The sequence below is a fragment of the Puccinia triticina genome, chromosome 1A (genome assembly GCF_026914185.1).
Source record: "Puccinia triticina chromosome 1A, complete sequence".
NCBI classification, from domain to species: Eukaryota; Fungi; Basidiomycota; class Pucciniomycetes; order Pucciniales; family Pucciniaceae; genus Puccinia; species Puccinia triticina.
The window spans coordinates 7,473,773-7,501,583 of NC_070558.1; the positions used below are offsets into that span (position 1 = coordinate 7,473,773).

The 27,811-nt window shown below is 49.4% G+C and overlaps 5 protein-coding genes across 5 annotated transcripts; all 5 read left to right on the top strand.

The window, feature by feature from the left end:
- Positions 1-227: 227 nt before the first annotated feature.
- PtA15_1A808 (uncharacterized protein) lies at positions 228-4,031 on the top strand (the record flags this gene model as incomplete). The annotated part of the gene is made up of 11 exons (XM_053165873.1): positions 228-326; positions 429-492; positions 908-927; positions 1,046-1,156; positions 1,211-1,894; positions 1,958-2,346; positions 2,407-2,548; positions 2,607-2,689; positions 2,759-3,047; positions 3,291-3,334; positions 3,395-4,031. 11 exons carry the CDS (start codon positions 228-230, stop codon positions 4,029-4,031), a joined length of 2,562 nt encoding a protein of 853 aa, XP_053017021.1.
- A 7,600-nt stretch (positions 4,032-11,631) lies between these two features.
- Positions 11,632-12,677, top strand: PtA15_1A809 (uncharacterized protein; the record flags this gene model as incomplete). The annotated part of the gene is made up of 5 exons (XM_053165874.1): positions 11,632-12,025; positions 12,102-12,185; positions 12,272-12,403; positions 12,478-12,537; positions 12,616-12,677. The coding sequence occupies 5 exons, from the start codon at positions 11,632-11,634 to the stop codon at positions 12,675-12,677; spliced, it is 732 nt and encodes a 243-aa protein (XP_053017022.1).
- Positions 12,678-19,377: 6,700 nt separating this feature from the next.
- Positions 19,378-20,727, top strand: PtA15_1A810 (uncharacterized protein; the record flags this gene model as incomplete). The annotated part of the gene is made up of 6 exons (XM_053165876.1): positions 19,378-19,471; positions 19,547-19,581; positions 19,652-20,030; positions 20,125-20,174; positions 20,248-20,403; positions 20,476-20,727. 6 exons carry the CDS (start codon positions 19,378-19,380, stop codon positions 20,725-20,727), a joined length of 966 nt encoding a protein of 321 aa, XP_053017023.1.
- Positions 20,728-23,147: 2,420 nt separating this feature from the next.
- PtA15_1A811 (uncharacterized protein) lies at positions 23,148-24,389 on the top strand (the record flags this gene model as incomplete). Its single annotated transcript, XM_053165877.1, has 6 exons — positions 23,148-23,174; positions 23,355-23,427; positions 23,625-23,720; positions 23,853-23,886; positions 23,975-24,241; positions 24,317-24,389. 6 exons carry the CDS (start codon positions 23,148-23,150, stop codon positions 24,387-24,389), a joined length of 570 nt encoding a protein of 189 aa, XP_053017024.1.
- Positions 24,390-25,856: 1,467 nt separating this feature from the next.
- On the top strand, positions 25,857-27,003 carry PtA15_1A812 (uncharacterized protein; the record flags this gene model as incomplete). The annotated part of the gene is made up of 3 exons (XM_053165878.1): positions 25,857-25,883; positions 25,976-26,158; positions 26,233-27,003. 3 exons carry the CDS (start codon positions 25,857-25,859, stop codon positions 27,001-27,003), a joined length of 981 nt encoding a protein of 326 aa, XP_053017025.1.
- Positions 27,004-27,811: the final 808 nt, after the last annotated feature.

Consider the following 27,811-nt stretch of genomic DNA (forward strand, 5'->3'; position numbering starts at 1 on the left):
CCTGTGGTACTACACCACCAGCCTTTGTTGAGGCTGACTGGTGGCCAAGCTTCAATGGGCAGTGCAGCTGCGAGCAGTTGGTTGATTTTTTCATTGCAGTGTGGATGTGTTCAGTTTGGATGTGTTTGATGTGTTGTGTTGTTTGAGTAGGGTGGGAGATGGGCTGCTGTTCGCACGCTGGAGTTGCGCCCAGCCAACTTCCACCGCCTTACTCCTCCATCCGCACCATGCACCGCCCCAGCTCATCGGCCGGCAGTGGACGGCCAGCCAGCAGCCAGTGGCAGATCACCGTCCAGCAACGAAACATCAAGCAGAAGACGAACAAGGTGAGCCAGAACACGAAACGAAAAAACTGAAACTGAAACTGAAAAAAACGAAGAAAAAAACGGAAAACAGATCCGAGAACCGTCGTTCACCCTCTTTGTCAGCACCCCCACGGCCCACCTGACCCTGGCAAGGACACTCGACGAGCTGCAGGCATTCGACAGAACGGTCAGCAGCCACCAAAAACCACACCCTGAACCACACTGAACACTAACAAGAACACAAACAAACAAACAAACAAACAAACAAACAGCTCCGGGCATCCTATCCAGACGCATTCAGCCACCTCAGCCAGCCACCCATCCTCAGCCCCATGGCCAGCAGCAACAACAACAACAACAACAACAACAACCGATTCACCCGAAACCCATCCAACACCTCATCCGCAACACTCATCCCCCCAGCAAACAAGACCAAAACCAAACACATGTTCTCCTCCATCTCACGCACCCTCTCCAAACCATCCCCACGGAAAAACCACCGATCACCCCTCGCCCTGCCCACCCCGCCCCAGTCGCCCAGCCGGAACCCCGCCGAGCAGCCCAGCGAGCCGAGCGACGAGGACGACTTCGTCGACGTCAAGCTCTCCGAGTCCGAGAAGCAGTACGTCAGCCAGATCGAGATCGGCCACGAGCACCAGCTCGGCCACTACCTCACCACCCTCGCCCACCGCCCCCTCCCCCCCACCCGCCGCGAATCGACCGCCGGCACCGCCAAACAGCGCATCTCCCGCATCCTCCGCGACGCCAAGGAGTGGCAGGCCTTCTTCAAGATCGGCAAGGACGACCTCGAGCGCGAACGCAAGCTGCCCAAGCGCGACTCCCACTCGCTGGCCTCGAGCCTCAACGGCCCTCCCGCCGCCGCCGCCGCCTCCCTGGCCGGGAAGGGCTCGGCGGCCGACGAGCCGGGGGCCGACGAGAGTCTGGCGGGCCAGATGAAGCGGGTCAAGTCCGAGCAGATCGTCGTCTACACCGCCCCGGCGCCGCCCGAGAGCTCGTCCCCGAGACTGCTGCTCGAGCCCTCCCCGCCGCTCCCGCTCAGCCCGACCGTCGAGGAGGCCGCCAGCATCCGCACCCGCAAGTCCCTGGAGGAGGCGCTCGGGCTCAGCCCGGCGGACGCCGAGGCCATCAACCGGCTCACGCGCACCTTCGACGACGAGCAAGTCCTCCACCAGCTCGCCGACCCGGAGCCCCCCCACCCAGAAGAAGTGGCGCCCGCCGGCCTCGCCGAAAGCCCCGCCGTCGTCCCCCCGCCCGCCGAAAGCCCCGCCGTCGTCCCCCCGCCCGCCGAAAGCCCCCCCGCCCGCAGACCCCGCCACAAGGTCACCGTCGCCGACTTCGAGATCATGCGCGTGCTCGGAAAGGGCTGCGCAGGCAAAGTGCTCATGGTCCGCTACCGCAGACCCGCCGCCGCCTCCAGCCAGGTCTACGCCATGAAGTCCATCAAGAAGAACCACGTCCTCAGCCACAGAGAGCTCCAGCACACCCTCACCGAGCAGAGCGTCCTCCGCCGCGTCGCCGACGAGCCCGAGAGCAACCCGTTCATCGTCCGCCTCTGGTGGAGCTTCCATGTGAGTCGTCTCCCTCCCCCTCCCCCACATCTCCCTGAAACTGAAAGGATGGGCACGGAACAGGACAAGGACCATCTGTTCCTGGTGATGGACTTTCATCCGGGCGGCGACCTGGCCACCCAACTGGCCCGCTGGGGCCGGCTGGGCCGAGACCGGGCGCGGTTCTATGCCGCCGAGATCACCGAGGGCGTCGCATCGCTGCACCGCTCCGGGGTGATCTACCGCGACCTGAAGCCCGAGAACATCCTCATCGCCTTCGACGGCCACATCGTGCTTACCGACTTCGGCCTCTCCAAGCAGTTCCAGCGCGCCGTCCAAGACCAAGCCGGCGGAGAGGACGAGGACGAACGGACACTCACGTTCTGCGGGACGGCCGAGTACCTTGCGCCCGAGGTCTTGCTCGGCGAGCCCTACAGCTACGAGGTCGATTGGTGGTCCTTCGGCACCATGCTGTCAGTCCCGTCTCCTTCTTGTTGACCTCGTGCGGAAACTGAGCGGGATGGCCGATCCAGATACGAGATGTTGACCGGGCTGACGCCCTTCTGGTCCGAGGACCACGCGACGATGTACCGCCGCGTGCTGCACGAGGAGCTCGTGTTCTCCGAGGACTCCAACCGGGTCATGGACCACGACACCAAGACCCTGCTGCGCGGCGTGAGTCCCTCTCCCTTCTTCCTCGTGGGTGGTGGTGTTGATCGGGGCGGACCCGTAGCTGTTGCAACGCAACCCGGCGGTCCGGATGACGGGCGAGCGGATCAAGAAGCATCCGTACTTCGGGATGATCGATTGGGACCAGTTGAGTCGCCGCGCTCCCTCCCTCGCGAGACAGAACTCCCAGCCTGACGCTCTCTCCCGTGTGTGCAGTGTGCAGCACAAGCGCTACATCCCGCCCTACGTGCCAGCAGTCAACCCGAACGACGCGACAGACACCCAGAACTTCGACGAGACGTTCCTGGCGATGGAGCCGACGTATGTGCAAGACGACGACCCGCCCGGGCCGGCGCGCCCCTCGGAGTCGAAGGACAAGGCCGAGCAGGACGAGGAGGGCGAGGAGGGCGAGGGGAAGGTCGTGCCCCAGCGCGCCGTCGACGAGAACGGGCTCGACGTCTTCGACGGGTACAGCTATCTCGCGCCCAGCCATGCCCGCGACTCGGTGATCCTGGAGGACGAGGAGGACGAGGCCAGCGCCGATGCGGGAGACGCGGCGGGCTCGGCGGACGGCGGCCAGACGCCCTCCGAGCCCGTCTCCCCTCAGCCCGGCTCGCCTCTGCCCGCCCCCGCCGCCCAGCCCACGACCGTCCTCGTCGTCCCCGGGCCCCCCTCCGACGCCGACGCAGACGCAGCTCCGGCGGACGAGGACGACTGGGACGTCGTTGCGACGCCCGAGCACGGGCAGTCGGACCTCAACGGCCGGCTGAAGTCCGCCAACACCCTCTTCGCGTCAGTCTTCCTTCCCCCCTCTTTCCCTGCACGGTGCTGATGTTGTGTGTGTTGCGACAGACGCGGCGTGGTGGATAAATACAAGCTCCGGATGCGCAAGGGGAATCATGAGGCCTCGGCGCCGACGTCGGCGACGGGGTCGCTCCAGCCCGGCCTTGGGCGGCCGTTCGGGAGCAGCAAGTCGAGCTTCATCCGCGCCGCCCAGACGCTTGTCCCGATGGACGCCGACCCTCCTCCCTCGCTCGCCTCGCTCACGCCCTCGGCCTCGGCCTCCCTCACGCCCTCGGCCTCCCTCACGCCCTCCCTCCCCGCCTCCGGCCCATCGTCGACATCGAAGCCGAAGAAGCGGTTCGGCCTGCGCGCCCCCTCGGCCAAGAAGCCCGTCGGCCCCCCCGCGGCCGCCGCAGCCGCGCCGGGCCCGTCGCCTGCCCGCAAGGCCATCCGCGCCCTCGACCTCTCCGCCGTCGTCGCCGCCCAGTTCCTCAAGAAATCCCACACCCCCCCGTCTGCGTCTGGCTCGCCTGCCCGCCCGTCGCCCAGAGCCGCCTCCAGAGGGGGGTCGCCCGGCCGCGCCATGCCCGAGCCCGAGCCGGGCCCGCCCGCCGCCGCCCTCGCGCCCCTCGCTGCGCCCGCCCCCGCCCTTAAGGACCCGCTTCTGCTGCCCCCGGAGGCGCCCGGTCCAGAGCCGCTCGCTTAGTGCGGATGGCGTCCAGGCCCCGCTGCTCTCCGGCTCGCTCATCCACTGCTTCTTCTTTAGTTCTGTCTTCTTTCTCTTTCTCTCTTTCTCTCGTTTGTCTTCTCGTTCAGTCTTCTCGTTTGTCTTCTCCTTCAGTCTTCTCATTAGTCTTCTCGTTTGTCTTCTCCAGTCTTCTCATTAGTCTTCTCCTCCAGTCTTCTCATTCATCTCCTCATTTATCAGTCTTCTCCAGTCCCCTCCTCCAGTCCTCTCCTCCAATCTTCCCATCCAATCTTCTCCAATCCCCTCCAACATTCGTGCCCTCTCGCCACACACACATGCACACTCCCATCCGTAGCGCCCATCCTCGCGGACGCTTCCATCCATCCCTTCTGTCCTCTTCCTCACCTGCGTTCGTCTCCCCTCTGTGTTTGTGTTTCTGGCGCGTTTTTCCGCGGTGAATGTTGAATAACTTTGTGCCAGTGTGGTCTGGAGATGTGTGCGGCTGGGGCGTGTGGGCGCCGAGAGCGGATGGAGGAGGGGACGGGCGGGCGCAATCCTGTGAGAGCAGCTGCCACACATGCAGGATGAGCCAGACCCTAACTTATCAAAGTCCCTTCCCATGCGGGAGGTCGGAGTTCGGAGTTCGGGTGGTGGTATGGGGGATACCTGTTGGAGCCCCTTTTTGGGGCTTGGCTCAGACTCACTAGACACAAGCACTAGTCCTGGTGCGAGTTTAGTTTGATCCAATATTATTATCATTGTCTCAAACCACCCAGGTTATGAGCCCTTTTTCTCGTTTTTCTCTGTTTCTCTTATCATCTATTGATCATCCAATCATCCTCCCAGCGTGGGGATATCTCTTTTATCATCGACTGCCCAGCGTAGGGCCCATCATCTTAGTATCTCATTTATCGTCGACTGTCCAGCGTAGGACCCATCATCGTACTCCTATTAACCGCTCGCTAAGCTTGAAGATAACCGCTGTGAGATAAACTAGAGTCTAGCTAACTCGAACCCGATACCTTGGTACCTAGGGGGTTGAACCTTACAGTGGGGAAAACAGAGTGAAGCGGGAGGCCAACAGAGTTTTTCATCCTTTCGCTATCCAACCTTGTTTATCGATCCACTACAATCGTCCTTTTCTTGTCCTACTCTTCTTTTTTCTACTTGTCTCCCATTCTTATCATAACACTCTCACACATTATTGAACTTTTTACAATTTTTCTTTCCCTTTTCTATACCACCCTATCCTTTCCCCATGTCTCACTCCCCTCGAAACACTCACTCACCTCCCTCCGCAAACAATCCTTGGCTCCCGGCTGACTTGGCTGGAATTTGTCCGGAAGCTTATGCCACCAACAACCCAGCACCAGCTTCGTCCAGTCATCATCGGTCCCAAAGCAGGCACAACTCAACGCCAAGAAACACTGGACCGAATATGCCGGGGTTACAAGACGATGGACCCCAAGCTCTGGGTAACGATGGACCAGCGATTTACACCAAAGCTGACATTGCCAGGTTTCTCCAACAGGCACAACATCAAAACAGGATGGTTGGACAGAATGTTTGTGATGCAATCGCTACGCTGACCGACGCCCAACGTTTGAAACCGGATGGGTCCAATTTCACGGATTGGGATTTGTTTTTGCGTGAACGGATGAGAGAACTCTTTGCCGATCACCTTTGGTTTACGAAGCCAAACCCACATGTGGCCGACGAACAGCTTGGACGTTCTCTTCTGTTGGCAACGGTGGATGCGTCCATGGTTCGACTGTTGTTGAAACAGACCACAGGCCACAATATGTATGATCACCTTTGTTCCCGTTTCAATAACATTACTCGGGCCAAACAGATGCTTTGTTGGGAAAAGCTCAAGAATTTCAAGTTGTCCGATTACGACAGCAGTACCACTGCAATGAGCCGCCTTTTAGAGCTCCTCAACGGTTTCACCACTTTACAGCTAGAGCTCAATTGCGAGAATGTCGGTGGCCTGGTCCTTCAATCGGCTTTGGAGTCTGGTTTGGAACATCGTTGGGAAGTCAATCGTCGAGTTGAACAGGATTTGGCGAGCGGGAGCAGGACGTTATCCAGGAGAGCAGTGATGACCGATCAAATACTCAAACATATCGATGTGGTGAAACAACAGCTGGACATGAATGCGCAGGCGCCGTCATCATTTAGTGCGCGGGTACCAGACATGGCGACATACAACATGCCGGGTCCGTACGCACATGCGATGGAGCTATACCACCCGGATTTCTGGCCAAATCTCCCTCCTCAAGTTGAAGGAATGGCGATTCAAGGCATGCAATGTTGGAACTGTCGATTGCCAGACCATTTCCTCAGCAAGTGTCCAGTACCAAGAAGGACCAATCTCGACCGTCCTCCGGTTGTTCCCCGATTCAACAATCGTTTTCCTGCGAGCGGGGGAATGCAACCAGTCGTATCGCCTGGTAATTTCCAGGCTTGGTACCCGATCGTCACGCCGCCGGGTCTTGTGCCTCAGAACTACCATCCTGCCCCCCGTCAGTTCACCCCGGCACAGAATCAGTTTGTTCCCGCCAACTCAGCTCGAAGACCAGACTTGTACCGACCGGACAACCGCTCCGGCGTTCTCGCCCCAGTATTGTCCCCCACCAGCTAGCACTTCACACCAACCCACCCATACGGCGACGCAACAGTTTCAGCAGGAGGCGCCTTCCATTCCACATTCAGTGGCCCGGGTACTGGAGATTGGGTGCCTTGATCAAGAGCTGGAGTCGGGTTTGGAGCCTTGCTTTAGCCAACTGGCTCTGGACAAGGGAGATGATCCAGTGATTGACACTAGTGCAACGCATCATCTGACGGGTAACCGGTATGTTTTGGCTTCTTTTTGCAAATTTTCGGCTCCTATTCCGCTCCGAGTGGCCACTAAGAGTGGCGGTTCCTTTATCACAGGGGCTGGGGACCTCTTATTTCGGACCCTGAGTGGGCAAATTGCAACTCTTAAAGGAGTGCTTTTTTGTGAGCATGCAACATCTACGCTCATCTCTCTGGCAGCTCTCAGGAAGGCTGACTCGTGATTCTTATATAATCACGTGAAGGATGCCTTTGACATATTTTCACCTAATTGGGAATTGCTTTTCAGTTGCCCTTTACGACGCGAAGCCAACAAATGGTGTTTCCCTCGACCCTTGTCACCTAGTTCCCTTGAGATGAACTCCAATCTACCCATATCCTCGGTTTCTCTACATTCTGTCTCTGATCAGGCTGTCTCCTCAACGCCTGATTCCCTTCCTCAATCTCATTCTTCTGTTTCGCGTAACTTGAATTCTGAAATAAAAAGCGCTTGCAATGATACAACTAACTCTGTTCCTGATAAGTTTTCCGATACGGTATCAGGCCTATCGTCTAAGTCAGCGCCAGGAGATGTGTTTGAGTCACCTTTGGAACTGAATCCAAGTTTCACTTGGCGACCGGAGGATCTGACCAAGGACAAATCAACCCTCCTATTCTGGCATCACATTTTTGGGCATGCTAGTCTGAGGGTGATTAGGCGACTGGTAAATCAAAAGGCAGCTTTTGGACTTCCGGAGAAGATGCCGTCGGGGCAACTGAGATGCCCGGTATGTGCGACACACAAAGGGACGCGGACAGCCACTCTGGCTAGGTCAAATAGGTCTGTTTTGCCACTCGAGATCCTTAATGCAGATCTGATGGGTCCGTTCCCCGTTGAGACTTACAACAAAGGGAAATATGTGCTATGTATAAAAGATCTGGGATCAGGTTATAACGAGATTAAAACCATGGCTAACAAATCTGATGCAAACAAGCATATTATTGACACCATTAATCGTTTAGAACGGCAGACGGAAAAGAAAGTCAAGGTTCTTCACAGTGATAACAGAGGAGAATTTGCTAACAAAGTTCTAGTTGATTTTCTGGTGAATAAGGGAATTCGAGCAGAGCGAAGCTTACCATACCACCATTACCAGAATGGCGTTGTTGAACGGTTCAATAGGACAGTAACGGGAATGGGACGCAGTGTTCTTGGCGATAGCAAGCTACCTCAGCGATTCTGGGGTTTTGCTTTTGAATGGTCTTTGTGGGTTCTGAACAGATTGCCGAACAAATCGAGCGGCCAGAAGACTCCATACAAAGTTGTTTTTGGAACGATGCCCCAACTGGACAAGGCCCGCATTTTTGGAAGTGTAGCGTATGTCTTGACTCCTCCGGAAAAGAGGAACAAATTGGCAGATCGAGCGTTTCGGGCGCATGTCATCGCGCACCTCGGTGATAGTAAAGGGTGGATGTTCTGGGTGCCAGAAACGGACAAGCTGGTTTCTTTGGCTTGGGCAACTTTTGAAGATACTCTGGGACCTAGAATGGTTCAACAGTCACATCTTGATTCAAAAGTACAGACTAATTTGAAAATACATCCAACTACTAATGTCGTGACTTTAGGCGATTTTTCACAGGAATTAGCTTTTGAGAGGGAAGAGCGTCTGGTGGACGAGATCATCGAGACATGCGGCTTTTACATGGCAGGTATCCCGAAAACTTTCAAGCAAGCGCAGAAGTCAAACGACTGGGAGCATTGGAAGAAAGCGGTTGAGGAAGAACTTGGTAACCTGGATCAAAAGCAGGTTTGGCAAGTTTGCGTTATGGATACTCCAAAGCGGGAACTGGACGGACGTTGGGTTTTCGCGATCAAAACAGCGGCAGATGGGACAATGACCCGGTATAAAGCGCGGTATGTTGCGAGGGGTTTTGCGCAGATTCCAGGGAAAGATTTCAAGGAGACCTTTGCGCCCACAGCAACGTTTGCCTCCATGCGTTTAGTACTGACGCTAGCAGTTGCCCATAAGTGGCCAGTACACTCATGTGATTATGATTTTGTAGCGGCGTATCTCAATTCCGAAATCAACGAAGAAATTTGGATAAAGCCCCCGGAAGGAATGCAGCTCAAGCCGGGTGAAGGACTTCGTCTGAAGAAAGCACTGTATGGCACCAGGCAGGCAGCACGTTGCTGGTGGCTCCATCTGCGTGATATCTTGAAAGATTTGGGGTATACGGCGAGTCACTATGACACTAGCCTCTATGTCCTGCAGGACCCGTCGAAAACAGGTGTCATATGGGTGCATGTGGATGATGGCATCGTCACAGGGGACTCAGTCAAGGCGTTGAAGGATCTGGAAAGCGCGTTGGCTGGGAAGTTGGAAATCAAATGGGAAGAAGAACTGTCCTCCATCGTAGGAGTTGAAATAGTACGCACCCCTGACTCCTTTGTTTTAAGCCAGCGCAAGCTGGTGAAAGATATCCTTGACAATCATTGGGATGGTGTGACCACTGCCAAGACACCGTTACCTGCTAATCTGGACATTAACTCAGAGCAGGAAGGCAATCCCGCTTCCTCCAAAAAGTTTTTATCTGTAGTGATGTTGTTGAGCTATGTGGCAGTAGGAACCCATCCAGATATTTCTTTTGCAGTCAATTTTTTGGCACGTTTTTCTGCGGCACCGGGACCAACTCATTGGAAAGGGGTTCAACACCTCGTGAACTACCTGGCACACTCAAAGGACGAAGTTCTGACATTACGGCCAAAGATGCAAGGACCAGCTTTGAAGTGTTTCTGTGACGCGTCGTGGGGCGGGGAACACTCAAAGTCAACTTATGGTTTGTTTTTGACATTCTTGGGTTGTCCTATCATCTGGGCTTCGCGGCGTTTGGCCACGGTGGCGGCATCAACGTGTGAAGCCGAATACATGGCGTTGGGCATCACTACAAGACAGGTTCTATGGGTATGACACTTACTGAAAGACATTGTACGTAAAGATTTCTGTGGTCAACTTTATTGCGACAATCAATCGGCCGTTAAGATTGGTACAGACGATTCTTCTAATAAGAGGGCGCATCACACTGAGAGGGAGTTTGCCATAACTAATCAAGCTTTATATCAAAAGAAGACAGAGATCACCTGGGTGCCCACAGCTGAACAGCTGGCGGATATTCTCACTAAATCACTGACAAGGGAGCCTTTTGAACGTCTGAAGAGGCACCTTCTGGGGGGATAAAGTTTTTGTTTCTTTCTCTTCTCTTTCTTTTATTATTTTTCCTCTTTCTTTTGTGATATTTCTGTTTTCTCTACTATTCTTATTTTTACATTTTTCTCTTTCTGGAAGTTGTATATAGTTCAGGACGAGTCTTGTGTCTAGGTGAGGGGGGGGGGGGGGTGTTGGAGCCCCTTTTTGGGGCTTGGCTCAGACTCACTACACACAAGCACTAGTCCTGGTGCGAGTTTAGTTTGATCCAATATTATTATCATTGTCTCAAACCACCACAATATCTCATTTGGGTGGAGCTTAAGTTTGGCTGGTGGCGAAGCCACCCCTCCCGCAGGGAGGGACTTAGACCCAATGTGGGGGTCGTGGCGCGTAGGCCACCCACCAAAAAGTGGCGAAAACACACTCTTTGAATTTTACAGCCTACAGCTTTGATGCTGTCCGTCCCAGCTACAGGAACTTAGAAGCTTGTCGATGGTGCCGATTTTTAGAGCTGATCGTCCCCTCACCCAGCCGACCAGAAGATTTTTTTGTAGATTTTTGAAGCAAGTCAAGGCAAGCCAGAAACATCCATATCTTACGCGGTGCTTGAGCCCGGGGGTCCGAGCACAGCCAGTTTTTGTCTGGCTTCTTCATCGTTTCTTTTTTGTTTGAACAGATCTGCTAAAATTCTGAGTCGACAGAAAGATAGCCGGGATGCCGGAGCATCTGTTAATGCCTGGGAACTCATATGTAGCTCGCAAAACGAGCAAGCTACGGCCTGTGTAAGCTGAACCACACTTTTCCGAGATTCTCTACGCGCCACGACCCCCACTTTAGTCCTAAGTCACTCCCTGCGGTCGGGTTCACTCTGCTCCCCACTGAGCCTAGCAGGGGAGGGACTTTGTTAAGTTAGAGCCAGACCCGCCTGCCACCACATGTATGTGCTGTTGGCAAAAGCACCTCCGCGCGCCAAGCCTTCCTGTTGCCCTTGATGCGATGAGTGTCACGAGAGAAACACGGCTATTTGTCGGGGAAGTGGGGCGGAGGCGCCCTGCACCTAACTGGGCTAAAGGGTCCCTGCGGGACAGCGTCCCCCCTCCAACAGAGGCACTTGGTTTTAAGTTAGGACCTGCACCGGGTCGGGTGCTATAACAAATACAGCGTGGCTTGGGCCGGATTCTTCTTCTCTTTCTTTGGTCGCCAGGGTGCATTTGTTCCGATCCGGCGTTGGGCGAGACGTTGCCGGACCTGTGTGTTTCCGAATGCGCTCGTCCCCCTTGTGTGTGGGTGTTTCGTCATTAGATTCATCTCAATATACTGGCGCTGCTTTGTGGCACCTGTTCCCTCGATACGATATGGATATCAATCATCGCTACGGGAGCCACAAGGGGCTGGGATGAAAAACGCTGCTGATAATTTGACTCGGGCGATATATATTTATAACCATCCACGGTTCCGTGGGTCGGCGAGCCAGTTTCATCCCCGTACATAGTTACATCCAAACGTTTCCTCTCCTTCACTTTTGATATCGAGAAAGCAGATTGACATCTCCTTCAGGCCAACTCTAGCGCAACTCAAGCAGATCTAATCTCCAGATGTCCATCCTCTTCTCACTTTTCATCGTTGCCAACCTTGCCTGCTTCCCGTCCGTCGCCGGCCAAACAGGCGCCACAACTGCCGGTCCATCAGCCTCCCTCACCACCGCACTTCCTGGCGGCAGCAACACACTGACCACCAGCAATGCGCTGAGTTCCACGAACACACTGGCTACCACCAACACAGGCACCTCCACCGCCAACCTCGGTACCGCCAATAATGCACTTGGTACCGCCACCAATGCACTTGGCACCACCACCACCCAGAGTACCGGATCATCTGGCAACGGCTCACCTGGCGGCACCAAGCAGCCGGACACCGGGTCCTACTACTCCTGCTCTCAAGCATTCGCGCCGCTGGATGAGGATCAGACGCTGCTTTTCGACCGGCCAGGTAACTTCACTTCTTGCCAATTGCGCAGATAGCCCTGCAGTGTCCTCAGAGATTGAAACATATCATTACTTTCCAGTTCCCGAGGCTGCGGCCTACTGCAAAAGCCAAGACAGCGAAGACCATCTCGCGTGTGCCCTACGCTCCTGCATCGGATTCACCAGTACGCGCTTCCATCGAAAGGTTCGCGTTGGTTTTGCCATCGACTGACCGGTTTGATTTTCCTTTTTTTTTCCTTTTTGTCATCAGCTTGCAGTACATGCTCTATTGTCACCAGCTCCGCTGATGACCCCCAGGTCACCACAGACGCCAAGGTGATACCTACCGGCCAGGACTGCGAAATAGCGTATCACAGGAGTCCAAAAGCAGGAGAGCCATCGCGTAAGGCCGTCTTCTACCTTCCTCGAACATGCGCTGTCTGCTGATACAATTTACTCGTCCTTCCCGCTTGATAGTCTGTCTGACTGCTGCACTCAACGTCTTGCAATGCAAAGGCAACTGTGACAAAGCTACTTGTGAGTCCTGCCATCACCAATCAAAGTCGGGAGAACAGGGAGCGTCGGCCGCTCATCAGTTATCTTTGCCCTCTGTAGCTTGCGGAACCTGCTTCAAAGTCACCGAGACATCGGACCAAACCAAGAGCGCTGCGTCCTAGCACCATGCGTGCAGATTTATCTTGTATGAACAGCCAGCTTTCTGACAGACAAATACCCACCACATAATGTACTTTCTCGAACAAAAAAACACTACTTTCGTTTTGAATGGGCGCGTTTGGGGGCGCCGCTGCATCTGCCACTCCACCCTGCTTCCCGAACCAGATCAGGCCCAAGACTGATTCTGTTGCTTTTCCAAGCTTTGTAAATACCCAATTGTATATTCCTGCATTCCTCCAGTTGACGTGCCCATACTATGTACTCCTACTCATGAACACTTCGAGGACCGATCAAAAGACCTAGCGATACTCTGCATGGCCATGTATCTGGAAGAGAAGCCCACTGCAAGCGCATGGCAAAGCTCTAATGGGAAGCGAAGTGGCGTGAGGGCCGGGGAATGGGCACCAAAGCTCACACAAAGACGTTCTTCGTGTGGCTGGCAAGGGGAAGGCGGCTGGGTCCAGTCACCAGGAACGCTAATCAGGATCGTGAATAGATCCGTGTTTCCACTGGCGGGCGCCAACCATCATCGGCCAGGTCTTGGCCCTGGGTCGCCCCAAAATGGTTGCTCACACATGCCGCTGTGTAAATCGGATCATGGGGCTCAAAATTGCATAAGATTGTTTTGCATAACAGCATGCACTGCGGTTTTGGCAGGGAAATCTTACCTTCAGTTTATACACGTTGAACAAAATTTTCTTTGCACTCTTATTGTCTTTTCCAAGAAGTGGACAGAATCAAAAAAAACAATGTTTTTGAAAATCCTTTTCAAATCCCATATCTTCCATATATACTCTGAGTTTTCAATTGACATGTGTCAGATATGGCCCAAGGCTAAATTTAAACCCAGAGCCATCATCTTTGAGAAAACGGTCTTGGAGTAGGCTTCATGAAACACAAAGGTCGTATTTGAAACTGGAGCTGCTCATTGACCCTCCCAACCGCTTCACGTGGTGATAGACCGCTGCCCTCTGCCCATGCGGAGGGGCCAACTGAGCACCAGACCATTACACAACCTGCAAGGGAAATTAAGAGGGCTGTGTGATACTCCAGCCAGAAGTTGATCTAGAAATTCAAAATAAACCCTGACACCAAAACAAAACAGAAAATCGAAAAGGTTCAACCTTCTTGGAAAAGACAATATGTAACCAATTGCATATGCAATTTTGAACACCACAGATAATTTCGTGTGATTCTGTTCATTATCCATCTGATACTTATTGTCTTTTGCATAATTCTTGGACAATTTTCCAGAATTCCTGGTTTCATTAACTGTGATCAATGTCATATTTTCCATATCCTCAAGTCAAGCTTGGAGGTGTGTGGTACCAGATTTCAGATAGACATCCTGGCTTCTTGACACATATGAGCTTGTGAGTTGTCTTTGTGTTTGTTTGTTTTCCAATGTCTCCATGCACATGCATGTGAGCTGTTTTCCACTTTGCCAATGTCACCTTCATGTATGCGCGCACATGATGGTGACAGATCACTGGAGGGGCCTTTCACAGCTCCATTACAAGTGAAAACTGGTCAGAAAGCTGTTGAAGCACCCGCAATTCACATTTACGTTGTGTGAAACCCCTTGCACATAGATAAATTGATCAACATAAATTCAGCATAAATGATTAATAATTGGGCATTGAGTAACTATCATTTCATTATAGGCTGTAATTGAGTTATCCTTAATCTTACAGTTCTATAGACATTGCATGATGTCCTGTGATACTTCCTCACAAATGATAACAGACTTCCCATTGACTTCTGAATAATGTATTAATCATTTCCTAATACACATCTGACTGAAATCAGACCCAGAACAACATAAAATTACAGTCAGGCACTCTCTGGAGAGTGCGTCAAAGTCTCCCCTGGTGTACACACTTATGTTTTCTGAATACATATGTATGGGCTAGTATTCTTCTAGTATCTTGATTTCCAATATCACTGATCAGCAAGCAAAAAAATCATTTCACTTTTTTGCATCATCTACCCTGAAAACAAAGCACTAAAAATAAAACAGAAAATGATACACATTGCAAAAAAGGAAATCAACCCTCTTGATGACCAATCTGTCTGGTCACTGATAGGACACAACCTGCTCCATGACTAGCTTGTACCGGTCATCAAGAGGTTATCCAAAGTAATCAGCCCTCTCAATGACCGGTCTGACCGGTCATTGAGAGGGGTTGAGTTCTCTTGATGACTGGTACAAACTGGTGGTGGGGGTTGTTGGTGCAGGCAGGCAAGCACCACCCAAAAAAAGAAGGCAATGAGTGCACATTGCCATGCTGAAATATATATATAACAACAGTTGTAAACAGAGCAAATCCTTCTGAAACTTTTGTTGCATATTTTTCTTATATATTCTCAACTTGGAACCTAAAAAGATCATATATGCTTTTTTCTACCTTCTACCTTGAAGAATCCCAAAGGTGTGCAGTTTCTAATAAGATATGTAATTATTTATGGACTTGAATGAAAACTCACTTGAATTAGGATTCTGGCTCCCAGGAGGTTGCTTACACTGCCTTGGCCCATCTAAAATTTTGAATGTGGGTCTTGAAGATTCTTGTGAGTCAGAACTCCAATCCCCCTCTTGGAAGGGAAGTTGGAATAGAGTTCTAACTCTCTTTTTCCCTTTTTTTTTCTTTTCAGTCATGCTAGATGCACACCAGATTTTTCCTACGTGCGCGCCAAGAAGCCGTACAAAGGTGTGTATGCCATTGGGTTTTGGCGTGCAGGGAAAACTACGCCAAGACACCCCGGCGAGCTGGTAAAATTCCTGCTCGCCAAGAGAAATATATATCTTTTTGTGAGATGAATTTGTACCAGCTCTCCGGGAGAAATACATACCTCCCGGCGAGGTGAATTTGTAAACCAGCTTGCCAAGGGTATTCTTCCTGGTGAGCTGGTCAAAGCCCAGCTCGCCAAGAGGGATGTATTCTTCTTGGCGAGATGGTACAAATCCATCTTGCCAAGTGTTTTGTATTCCTCTTGGCAAGCCAGTCAAATGCCAAGTATGCAGGCGTACGGGACTGAGGACCGGGTTTCTTGGCGTATGTGTCCCTGCCTGCCAAACATGATGGTGTACGCACTTTTCTACGCCCTTTATGGTGTGCGCATAGTAAAAACTTGAATGTGAGTGCAACATCCAATGAACAGATGTTGTACTTCCAACAAATGGGTGTACAACCTCCGTTTGATGGGGGTACAACTTTCATCTGATGGGGGTACAACCTCCATTTGATGGAGGTCCAAATGCAGGTCATACCTCTTTTTGAATCAAAATGGAGTTTGAACTTCATCAGCAAGGCCAAATCAAGGCCGAGTGAATTTGGACAATTGTCCAAAGTCGCTTTTAGCACAGAGGTGCACCTAGGCTAGAACTGGTACCCAGCCGTTTTAGGGTTGCCCTGTGACCCGAACCCAGTGCAAACGTATCTAAGCCCTCGTCCCCAAGGCGGCCGGGGGGCACCCATTGGGAGAGATGCATAGCATTGAGATCTCTCCCGCAGGGAGAGGAATTATGAATTATCAGGCATTTTGGCCTGAGAGAATCTGGATGTTTTGGTGGTGGTCAATGTAATCACCACCTCCAGACCACAGTTTTTGACAAGTTCATGCTTTGCCTCAACGAATGGAAGCTTGTATTTTTCTGAATCCAACTGTCTCTTCAGAATTTTGGCATTCCATCACCCTTGTCCCCAAAAAATATTCAAAGTTTGAGATACTTGGCGGCTTACTGGCAAGGGAGGTGTGTTTTTAATTAAAATATAATTTAGATGGGAGATAAAACTGTAAAAGTTGGACAAGTCTTCAAGAAATCACTAATTTCCAAAAAAGATAGAAAATAAATGAAAACACTTGGGGGGTGGCTACCTATGTAGGATTGTAGCCAAGATGCTGGCGCTCAGCTGGGATAGAACATGGATGGGAGAAAATGGAAACCTGATTTTATAATCAAAGAGAAAGAATTCCCATGCTTCATTTTGAGATTCTCTCATGCAAGAATCTCAGTGTTAGTCGTAAGCCCCACTTGCACCTACGGCTTGGCAGTGCCGCGGGCTTTGTTATGCTCAAACCCAGCGGGAATGGATTGCAGGGGATCGAGGAAGGAACCAAAAAGCTCCCCCCTGTCCATGGAGGCGGCTAAGCGAGTGGTGCCTGGGTGATTGGGCAAGAAGCTCTGTGTCATGCGCAGGCTTTGTTACACCTCACAGCCGGGGTCCATATATGACCCCCTCTCCAACAGAGGAGAAGTTGCAAACTCTCCGTCGCAGACTTCTCCCCCCCATCTGATCACCAATGCCACTTGCTTCAGATTTGCAAACATTTTCAGATTTCAGAAATATATACTCTTCATATTCAGACTCTTAGTTTAGTCTCATCGGGCATTTTTTTTTTTAAATTCATAAGTCCTGCCATCAAGAAAATTACAAAAATCATCATAGTTCTCCATAGGTTTCTGAACAATATCCTCTCTCCTCGCGTGTACAAGGGCCTTGATCCCCAGAATCTGTGATAGTTTATCAAAGCTATAGTCACCAGACGGTCAGTCACAAGGCACGAGATCTCTAAACAAGACACATCATTCTAATATTTTTATGTTATAGTCATCAGGAGTTCCGCCCCAAGACAACATCACTCATACCATCAAAAGGCTTTATAGCCCCAAGGTGTCATTATTTGGGAAGTTGTTTGATAAGTCACCAGATTGTCAGTCACAAGGGGCCGGCTTTATGCACTCCAAATATTTACTACATGCACTCCAAAAAAGGAGTGAACTTGTGTCTACTCCAATAAATGTTGGAGTGAACAAAGCTTCACTCCAAAAGTGGGTTAAATTGTAGTGTTCAGAAGTTCACTCCAATATATACTTGGAGTGAACCTTTGTTCACTCCAATATATACTTGGAGTGAACCTTTGTTCACTCCAATATATACTTGGAGTGAACCTTTGTTCACTCCAAAAGTGGGCTCAATTGGAGTGTTCAGAAGTTCACTCCAATATTTATTGGAGTGAAAACTCATGCACTCCAAAAAAAATGGACTATAAAATTAGGCACTCAAACTGTGGAGTGGAGTTCAACCCACTCCATTTTTTTTGGAGTGTGGACCACTGGGCACTCCAAAAAAGTGTGGCCAGTGATTCCCAGCAACATTGTAACTGCTGTGCTGCACTAAAAAAGTCATTTAGAGCAGCGCAGAGGTCACATTGCTACGTCCCAGAGGCATGCAGTGGAAGATGTTGCAAAAACACTGCAATAACCACTATGTGCAGCAATTGACCGCTACCCACGTAGGGCAATTAGCAATAGTGCAGCAGGAGTGGAAAACCGCTGCGCTATTGCAAAATCAGCGGATAGCAGAATTTTCATGTGTGTTAACCCTTTTTTAACATAATTTAAACCACTTTTGTTCTTGTTTTTCAAACCGCTGCGCTACCTCTTAAATGAAGCAGTTCAGCGCTACTTGCCCACTTTTTTAGTGCGCTACAAATCATCATTTTTTTCAAGGAAAACAAAAAGCGGTTAGTCCAGTGGTTACAACGTTGTTCCCATTGAAAAAGAGCAGATAAATAGGCTCAGACTCACTGGAATCTTTGGGACCTAGTCTTAAGGGGAGGAATGTGAGTGTGGTGGAAGTTTGTCTGTAGGGGGGAGGCAGAGTCTCCAAGGGTCACAGCATGACTTGTTTGATCTGGAGGAGTAGCTTGGAGTGCATGCATGTAATTAAGGCCCCGTTTGGAGCCGATATAATCTGGGCAATATATGAGTTTTTTTGCCTGACATCCTATGTGACATCTGATCAGGTCCGCCAAAACTTGATCAGATGTCACAAAATTCCAGATTATATCACGCAATTATATCGGCTCCAAACGGAGCCTAAAATAGGTGTGCACTCCAGTATTTATTGGAGTGTACAGTAGTACACTCCAATCTTGAAACAGACCAAGTTTCAAGATTGGAGTGCACAAGTTTCCACTCCAATAAATATTGAAGTGAACTTCTTAAAACTCCAATTTAGCCCACTTGTGGAGTGAACAAACGTTCACTCCCAATATATATTGGAGTGAACTTCTGAACACTCCAATTTAGCCCACTTTTGGAGTGAAACTTTGTTCACTCCAATATTTATTGGAGTAGACACAAGTTCACTCCCTTTTTGGAGTGCATCTAGTAAATATTTGGAGTGCATAAAGCTGGCCCCTTATAAAAAAGTGCCCACCAAAAGTTGAAATTCTCTCAGGCCGCGGGGTAGACATAGCGCGTAAGTCCCTCCTTCGGAGGTCGCTTCGCTCCCCCGAGGAGGGAAATTAGCTAAGTTAGGGAAAATCCCTGGATGGAAAATCCATGACCCGACTCAGACTGCCATTCTTTTTTGAAACTGCTGTAAGTTCGGTGCATACGTCCGCTGGAATGTTGCACAGGCCAGTGGGATACAGAAGACCAGGGGGGGTACAAATTGTGTCACCCCCATTTTGATCTTTCAAATCTGATTTTGTATTCGAAACTAAATGTTTCATCCTAGACTTCGGGTTGGGGATGGCCGTTCCCACTGCCCTCAGAAGCGGAAATAGCCTGTCCGGCGCGAGCATAAGTAGCGTTTCTCTTACCACCTCCTCATATTTATCCTACGGTACTACCTGAAATTGATCACTCCATTCGCGGGAATTATTTGCTACGTTCTACGACTATCCAATATGACACGTCTATGCCTTCTGTTCCTAGCTTTATTGTCATATCGAGATGTCATTGCACCAAACACGGAAATCTTCAAGGCTCCAATTAACCCAGGTTTGCACTCGCAATCTTAAACTATCCAAGTACCTCATGGCTCATTGATTAACATGTTGACTATCGTGACTCCAGGCAGAGAAACTTTATCCGAAGGTCGTAATTCCAAGGTAAGTCGCCATGGTATGCCCAAAAGAAGTCTCGTGTAAAATGATTGTTGATGTTGTTGCATGAGTGAAGTTCGCCGTTGGTCGGGGCCCATCATCTGATGTCAAGACATCTGTTTTGAATTCCAATTGGTCAGAGGGAGGTCCTAGGAAAAATATCGTGCCACTCGAACTAGATGATTTCGCAAGTAAAGGGTTACAGCATCCCGAATTTCCAGGTGCCCATTTGGACGAGTATATGCAAACTACCGCTCCTAAGGTAATAACTATCAGCCGCCCCAATAAGATTGCTTGTCCCCACAACTCGGTGCCTGCCTACAGTTATCATCATGGCCAACGCGGGGTCACCACCGTTTGGATGTATGAAGGGTTCGTTCCTATCGACTCCGAGGCCTATCTGGATTACACAAAACGCTTAAGGCAGCACCAGGCCTTGCATGATTATCAACCAGGTAGGAGCTGTTCCGTAAATTTTCTTGCCCGGCAAGCATCGAAAGAAAATTGAATCCACCCGCTTTCATCAAAATATATCCAATCAATGCACAGCGAAAAAAGATGGAATAACACTCCCGTCAAAGGAAGAATTCAATAACTATGTCAGTAAGATTTCTCTTCAAATCTGACCATTCAGTCAACCTGATCCCATCTAATATGTATCCTTTTTTACAGGTCCATAAAGTAGCACAAGGGTTGGTCAACCCGGAAGCAGAGCAGGTCAACATGGTACATAAAGAAGCACAAGGTCTGGTCAAGCCGCAGGCAGAGCAGGTCAACATTGCTGAGCAAAAAACACCACTCGCGGGAAATAAAGCCTCCGAACATCATGTCAGTATAGTTTTTGTTCAAATTTGACAAGTCAAGCAATCTTAGGTTCTCATCAATCCTGTTTTTCTACAGATCTCTGCTACACAATCTTCGTCCAAGCCAAACTTTGAGCAGCAGAATAGGCAGTCGACGGCTGGTCCATCACAAAGGAGAAACAATAGTCCGGGTAAAGCCACAAGAGACAGAATGAAAGCGAGGGGGCAGTTTCGTTACACAGCGCCGCACAATATTCAATACCATGGCTATAATACCCAATATCATGGCTATAATACCCAATACCATGGCTATAATACCCAATACCATGGCTATGTGCCCAGAAATTAATTCCTTTGCAAGATTTAATTGGACCAGATATTACACCCGTTTATGAATATCAAGGTTAATTAGTTTACAACCTCGCAGCATCATTACCACAAGGCAAATATGACAAAATGTAAAGAAGTCTCTTTTCTCTTTGGAAACAATTTTAACTAATATTTAGGCTTGAAGAATTGAAAGCAACAATTTTTCCTCAATGTTTTTCCTTGCATCAAATTTCATCATGTGGTCTAAGGATAACAAAATAATACCAGTATCAATCAAAAATAGCTTCTCAGAAATCAAGTGCACCTTTCCTTAGCTTGGTTCTCTCCCTTGAGATCAGCTGGTATACCTTGTAGGCAGTGTGAAGCGACGTTCAGGTTACCAATTGCAAAGGAAAAATCTTGGGAATCTTCTTTCCTCAGAGGCTACACTACTGATCATCCAATACAGTTTGAAACCATGTTGTCCAATTTTGGTTTTGGTTTCTGTTCTTATCTTCATAACTCAACCCAAATGGAATCCAGCATATAATTATCACATTTTTCCCTTTTTCTAAAGTAGAAAAATATTGAAATATTGTGACTTTGAGCCGTGAATTTATTACAATACCAGTATTTGGAGGTTTCCTCCTTGCTTTAGAAATCTGGCAAACATGTAACCTGCTCAATGGAAGGTGCTATTCCCAAAAATCACATGATTTGAATTTTGCATGAAGAATTCAAACCTTGGTCGTTAAACTGCACATTTTGGAGAGTTTCCCTTAGTATGTATCTGCGAGCTCTTTATTTCATGAGTTTTGATAGGATGTGAGGAAAAATAAACATGGATAAACTCTATTTTCTCTCAAAAAAAAAGCACAAACTTCACAAGCCATTGAAAATGGGAGTTTGGAGATTGACAACACCCCTCAAAGTTCCCACTGAAAATGATTATCTGAGACCCATTCCCTATCAGTAGGGCCCCGTTTGACTGCCATGTTATACATCATAAATGGTTGAATTTATGACGCGCAACCCCCATTGCCACCAAAACTTTGAGACCCCGGGGGTTGCGCGTCATAAATTTGACCATTTATGACGTGTAACGCGGCAGCCAAACGGGGTCTAGGGGTTTGATTATCACAGGTGAAGAGATTTATGCTCAAGAGACTGAGAAGCAACTCTGTTGAGTAAAATCAGAGCGCCTAGACCTACACAGAGAGGATGTGAAAGAAGTCTCTCTACAGAGTGAGGTCAAGTATTTCTAAGATACATGTACAAAATTACTGATGATGATTTAAACTCAGAATGATGGGAGGGGGTGGGGGCTAATGTTATCTAACTAAATCCTATGGATGAATTTTAGAAGAGGAGAAACATATGTATTGAAAGTTCATGATAGAACACAGGAAAGAGATGCCAAAATTTCAACAAGATTAAGCCACAATTCAGATTAAAAAGGTTAAGCAGTTTGATATCTGGGCCTTCAACCACTCTGGAATTGTACAGGAAAACTGGCTGGCCTCTGTTTGGAAGTTTCTATGCAGCTATTCTTTTGAAAAAGTATGGTTTCTCACAGTCAAGAGGCTTTATGTGTTACCTTTATTTCTGAGTAGGAGTTTTTTTTCCTGGTGCGCCATCTATTTAGTTTTTCTTAGCTTGCCTTTTTGTCAGCAGGAAGTACTTTTATGCAACTTAATTTTGGATTTTGAACTGGAAAGCTTGATTTTAATCTTCCCCAAGCTATGGCTCTTTCATGTAGGGCACTTGGTTTTTGTTTGATTCCGAACAAAAGGGGAGCCTCCCTTAGCTGGTTTGATGAAACTCTAGCTGAGAACTTGTGGTGAATTAATCTGATAAGTCTGAGACCACTTGATCAAGGTTTTTGTCTCCATTACATACCAGATTTATCCCAGCGTCTTCTATGCAGCCAAGGTCAATATTCACCGGGGACTCGATGCTGGAGGAGGATTGACGATTGGGTTTGTCGGTTGTATGTATTTGGGAAGGGATTACATAATTCCAGCAGACCCCGGGCCCGAGGAGTGAATGGTGAATGCGTGCTCCGGGGTGCAGAAGTGAAGACCCACTCCGAACGCTTCGAAGCGGACGAAGCGCCTGTCCTCGTCCACACAACACACAAGTGACTGTGCCGGCTCAAGAACACCCAAGTCCCAGCCGACGAGCCTTCGATCCCCAACGGACACTCGCAGCCCGGCCATCTCGATAGCATACACACACGCACGCAACTTCACCACATCTCAACAAGAAGCCTTGGCCTGGCCTGGCATCTATCTATCGACCCTCCCAGCCCCCCTTAGTATTTGCCCATACCTTCGAAAAACCGTCAAGCTCCTTCCCTCCCCTGCCTTTCCACCCTCTTCCCTCGCTATCTCATCCATCTAGCCCGAACGAATACCAAGCCCGTTCGACCCGGATCTATCCCCTTGGAAGGCCGGAGAAATGACGAACAATATGATGATGTTTAAGGTGGGGTAAGACTGATGATCTCTCAGACAGCCACAGATAGATACGCATATATGCGTCCCTTCTCTATGTGTATACATTAATCATCGGGCTGCTCGACTTACATTTGGGTAATATGTTGAGAACGGTAAATATGGTGCTTATCTGTTTGTTTGTTTTTTTTTGGCTATTTTTCGTGTTCAGATCGTCTTGTTGGGAGACGGAGGCGTAGGAAAGACGACGCTGATCATCCAGCTATGTCTGAACAAATTTATGGGTTAGGAATTTTTCTTCTTCATCTTTTTCCAGGCCTAGGAGAAGAAGGACGAGTTGATTGATTCTACTTTATTATAAACGTGTTCCTTGTTTCCTGTTTTCTTCGTGGTCTGCGACGGTTCTTTTGGATCGGATCTTCTGGATGATGTACTTTCTAAACAAACCTCTTGGTGATATACACGTGTTGGGTATTGAAAGACGGATACGATCCGACGATCGAGGACTCGTACAGAAAACATCTGATCATCGACGACCAACCTTGTATTCTCGAAATACTTGATACAGCCGGGCAGGGTCAGTTGTTCCTCTTTGATCCCACCAACCCGATATATATACGCGCCGTTTTTTCAACCAAACTACTCTTGACAGCCCCTTGACCTCATTCGCAAATCCTGATCCTTGCTCGTTGTTCTTTTTTCGTTTCAGAGGAATATACTGCTTTACGGGACCAATGGATACGGTCAGTCTTTGCTTCCCAGACAAGAAGAAAGAAGAGTGGAGGTCTGATCCGAAAAAAGCTACTGACGTGATGACCGCGCCAAACACAGAGAAGGCGAAGGATTTGTGTTGGTGTATTCGATCACAGCGCGGGCGACGTTCGAACGGATCGAGCGGTTCCGGTCACAGATCTTACGAGTCAAAGATACCGAGTCGATGCCGATCATCCTTGTCGGCAACAAGGCCGACAAGGTCAACGAGCGCGAGGTCGGCAAGGACGAAGGCCTCGCTTGTGCTCGAAAGATGGGCTGCGACTTCGTCGAGACTAGCGCTAAGACTAGGCTGAACGTTGAGGCCGCTTATTTCAATCTCATCAGGTCCGTCCTTTTCTCACTTTTTTCAGCTCATCATCATAGATCCGTCTATTTATCTATACTTCTTTTTTTCTGTAGGGCTATCATGGCACTGAGAGAAGGCGACCGGAAGCGACCTAAAGAAAGGAAAAGAAGGTGCCGGATACTCTAATCTCTTACTCTCTCTTGACCCCTATTTGTCCCCCCCCCCCCCCCCCCCCTCTTCCCTCCTCTTCTTTCTCCTTGTTTTCCTTTACCCCCTTTTCACATACTTTGTAATCAGCAAGAACACAAACAAAATACATGAACAAGGGTCTCTTGTTTTCTCTACCTTTTGCCTGTTCAACTATTATTATTATTATTTATTTGGTTATCTTTATCTCCTTATTTATTCATATATACTACATATATCGATACATTTTTTTTCAGAATTGTGGTTGTTTGATTTGTGCTTTCATCCATTTTTTGTTTTGATTGAATTTTGGTAATAAGAAGAACCCGACAAACTGAAGATATAAGGACGATGACGCGATGGCAAATGAGATATACCCGACAGTCCCAGTCAACGACCTGCCAACGAGGGGCGGGACTGTTTTGTGAGAGAAGCTCCCTTTTGCCCAAAAAGCAACGTCCTCCGACAGTCAAGACAAACATCGGTTTCTGGGACTTTGGGATTTGGATGACGTTTAGGCAACATGATTATGAATTGGGCAAATAGGTCCATTGGCAAACCATCCATCCATACTGCTCAGAAAGATGAATGGAATGGAAGCTTGAAACCCCCAACATGTTCATATTCCATGCTGCAAAGGCTGCCAGTCCTAATAACTGGTCACTGCACCGCCCTCGCTTGCGGTATCCCGCCATAAACTTGCATATGGCTCCTGTTTGGATCAAGTAAGACCGGGGAGTGTCATTCTTTTTTTTGTCAAGTCAAACGAAACTGCTTCTCGAATGCGTCATAAGACAATGGACGCTTCTATGCATATCCACAAGTTTGGATGTGGGCAAAATATCCTCAATGTTCGTACGCCAACCTTTGTAAATGACATGATCTAGGGGACGGCTTCAAAATCATAAATGTATTCAGGGGACCCTGAACATTGGGCCCGTCGTCTGGCGAACATGCGTCATGAGGCCCGGCATTCTTCGAACGGTTCCACTCGAACATCCAACCCCTCAGTACTGTTCATGAGACAGCGGTCTCATTCTGAGGGACGCTTGAGGATGGGTATGTCGCGCTAACGAGAGACCCAGCCGTGGAAGAATCTTCCGCATTGGGCAAGGATTCTTGCAACAGTAGCCGGCCCTCAAACGTCCCACGCGGGCTTGATTGGACCTGCCGGCGCGGAAGCGTTCAATTAGTCCTTACAAACCCGTCGCGTTCGAAAGAGGCCAAATCCGGATCCCCAACAGCGTTGATTACACGTATTAGTAAGCTTACGAAACCTGTACAGAGCCCCTCAAATTTCTCGTGCTTTTTAGAGCGCTTTCCCCAAGGGTTTGAGGACACTTCAGCAGTTCCTGAGGGTATCCCCGGTGACCATAAATAGACCTCAAGGATGCCGGCTAGCACGCGGCCACAGCCCGACCCTCTCCAACCGACTCTCGATAAATCCCTCCGCTAGACAGGCTTGCAATGTTCCTCAATCTGGTTGTTATCCTGGTAAAATCATTCCGCGTTTTTCGTGCTTAGAGAATTCCGTTTCGTCCTAGTGAATGTCACCAATCTAACACACAGTTCTTTGCGGTTGCAAGCTTTTTCAAGTAGCGTATCGATCGACTGCTAGAAGTTTCGTGGGCCTTGTGGACGGAGTAGACCATGGATTAAACCAGGCGTCCGATTCGAACGCGATATCTGCGTCTACTGCAGCGGTTTCTTCAAGTCTTGCGGGGCCGATCTCCGAGCCCAGTGTTTTCCATCGTCACCCCAAGCGTTCAGTAAGTCACAATCGCCTTTATTTTCACGGAAAAGCGCTGACAACCTGCACCTGTTGGATAATTGAACGTATTAGATGTCCAGGCTCGAGGCAGTGGCAAGGGCAGAGGAGGGAAAATGTCCAATCTGCCAATCTTTCCTCCGACGGAAAGAAAAAGTCGTTGAACCGACTGTCGCTTCACCAAAAAAAACAAAAAAACTCTCCTTCAGGGGATCAAAGTCATCTAAATCACTTCCCCCACCACCGCCTCCTGATGATCACAAGCAACGAGAATTGACCCGTGTGCCATGCTGCAATGGCGAGATGCACACCGAGTGTTATGAAGCGTGCATGACCAACCGACTTCCCCAGTGTCCATTATGCCGTGGGGCATGGGAGCTGCCAGTACTACCTTCCCCGTCGGGTTCAACTTCATCCAACCACCCCGCTACGACTGCTGAGCAATCACCACACTGGGTTACTAATGCATACCCCATGCCATCATCCGGTTACCCACCGTTTCAGATATCACACGGGCAGCCAACTCCTCCATCATCCCAAGGAACGTGGTGGGGCGAGCAGTATTTTCTCCCCACCCCAGATCCGTATCAGGCGCCACCACAGCCAGAATACCCGAGCACATCTACCTCACCTGGTCACGCTTTCGATTATCAGACGTATAATCGTGATTATCCTTCGCAGCAATCTAGTTATCATCAGCAAGATTTCGGTCATTCTCAGTATAATCAAGGTTACTTTACGCCCAGTCAAGGTTCTACTTCACCGCCACCACCCCTTTCAGCGCGTGAACAACGTAGTGGGACCGCCTTCGGCGACATGGTTAACTACTTAACGGGTCAATATTGACGATCAATTATTTATTAATCACATGTGATACTATTTGCGAGCCAATTTATTTACTCAAAGAAAAATTATTGATCAAATAACAAAATTGCCGAAACTGAGGGCCGAAATGGTTGGAGTGAGAGCTTCAACACTGTGACATTTTTCGCTGCCGAAACTTAGGGATATGTGTCAGCAAAAATCAGGAGAGAATGACAGCAAAAGAGAGAGCTCAGTGAGTCAGACTCTGATGCTGGCTGGTCCAGCAGCCCTAAGATGCCGTGATGTAGAAATTGCCAACGGAGAAAGACAGCAAGCAATAGACAGTGCACACAGGTCAATTTCGGGCTGTTCTTAAAAAAACTTTCTCATATTTTACTTACATCGACTGTGTGTGTCACTATCGCGAGAGGGTTGCTTAAGAGAAGAGGGTGCCTGTGGAATATTTACATCAAGGAAGGAAGCATTGTATAGACAACCTATCCAACTGTGATCCAACTGTGCTCACAAATTGCTCTTCCTTGGCGTCTCCCGAACCGGCTGAACACCCCCGTCGATGCCCTCTTCTCTTTCTTCAAGTCCCTCTTTAATTGGAGAGGGACGCTGTCCCGCAGGGAGCCTCCGAAGGAGGCGCCCGTGGAGGGAGGGAATTATTTAGGTTAGAGGTGGTACCTACAAAACACACGGCGCTGGATATGGAAGTTGTGCATCAGGCTAAGACAAAAAGGGGCGCACATACTGCTCACATTTCATGGAAGCTCATTAGCATCCTAGCAGCAACGGTGTAACCATTACGATACATTGAGCGTATTGGATAAACATTTTTCATTGA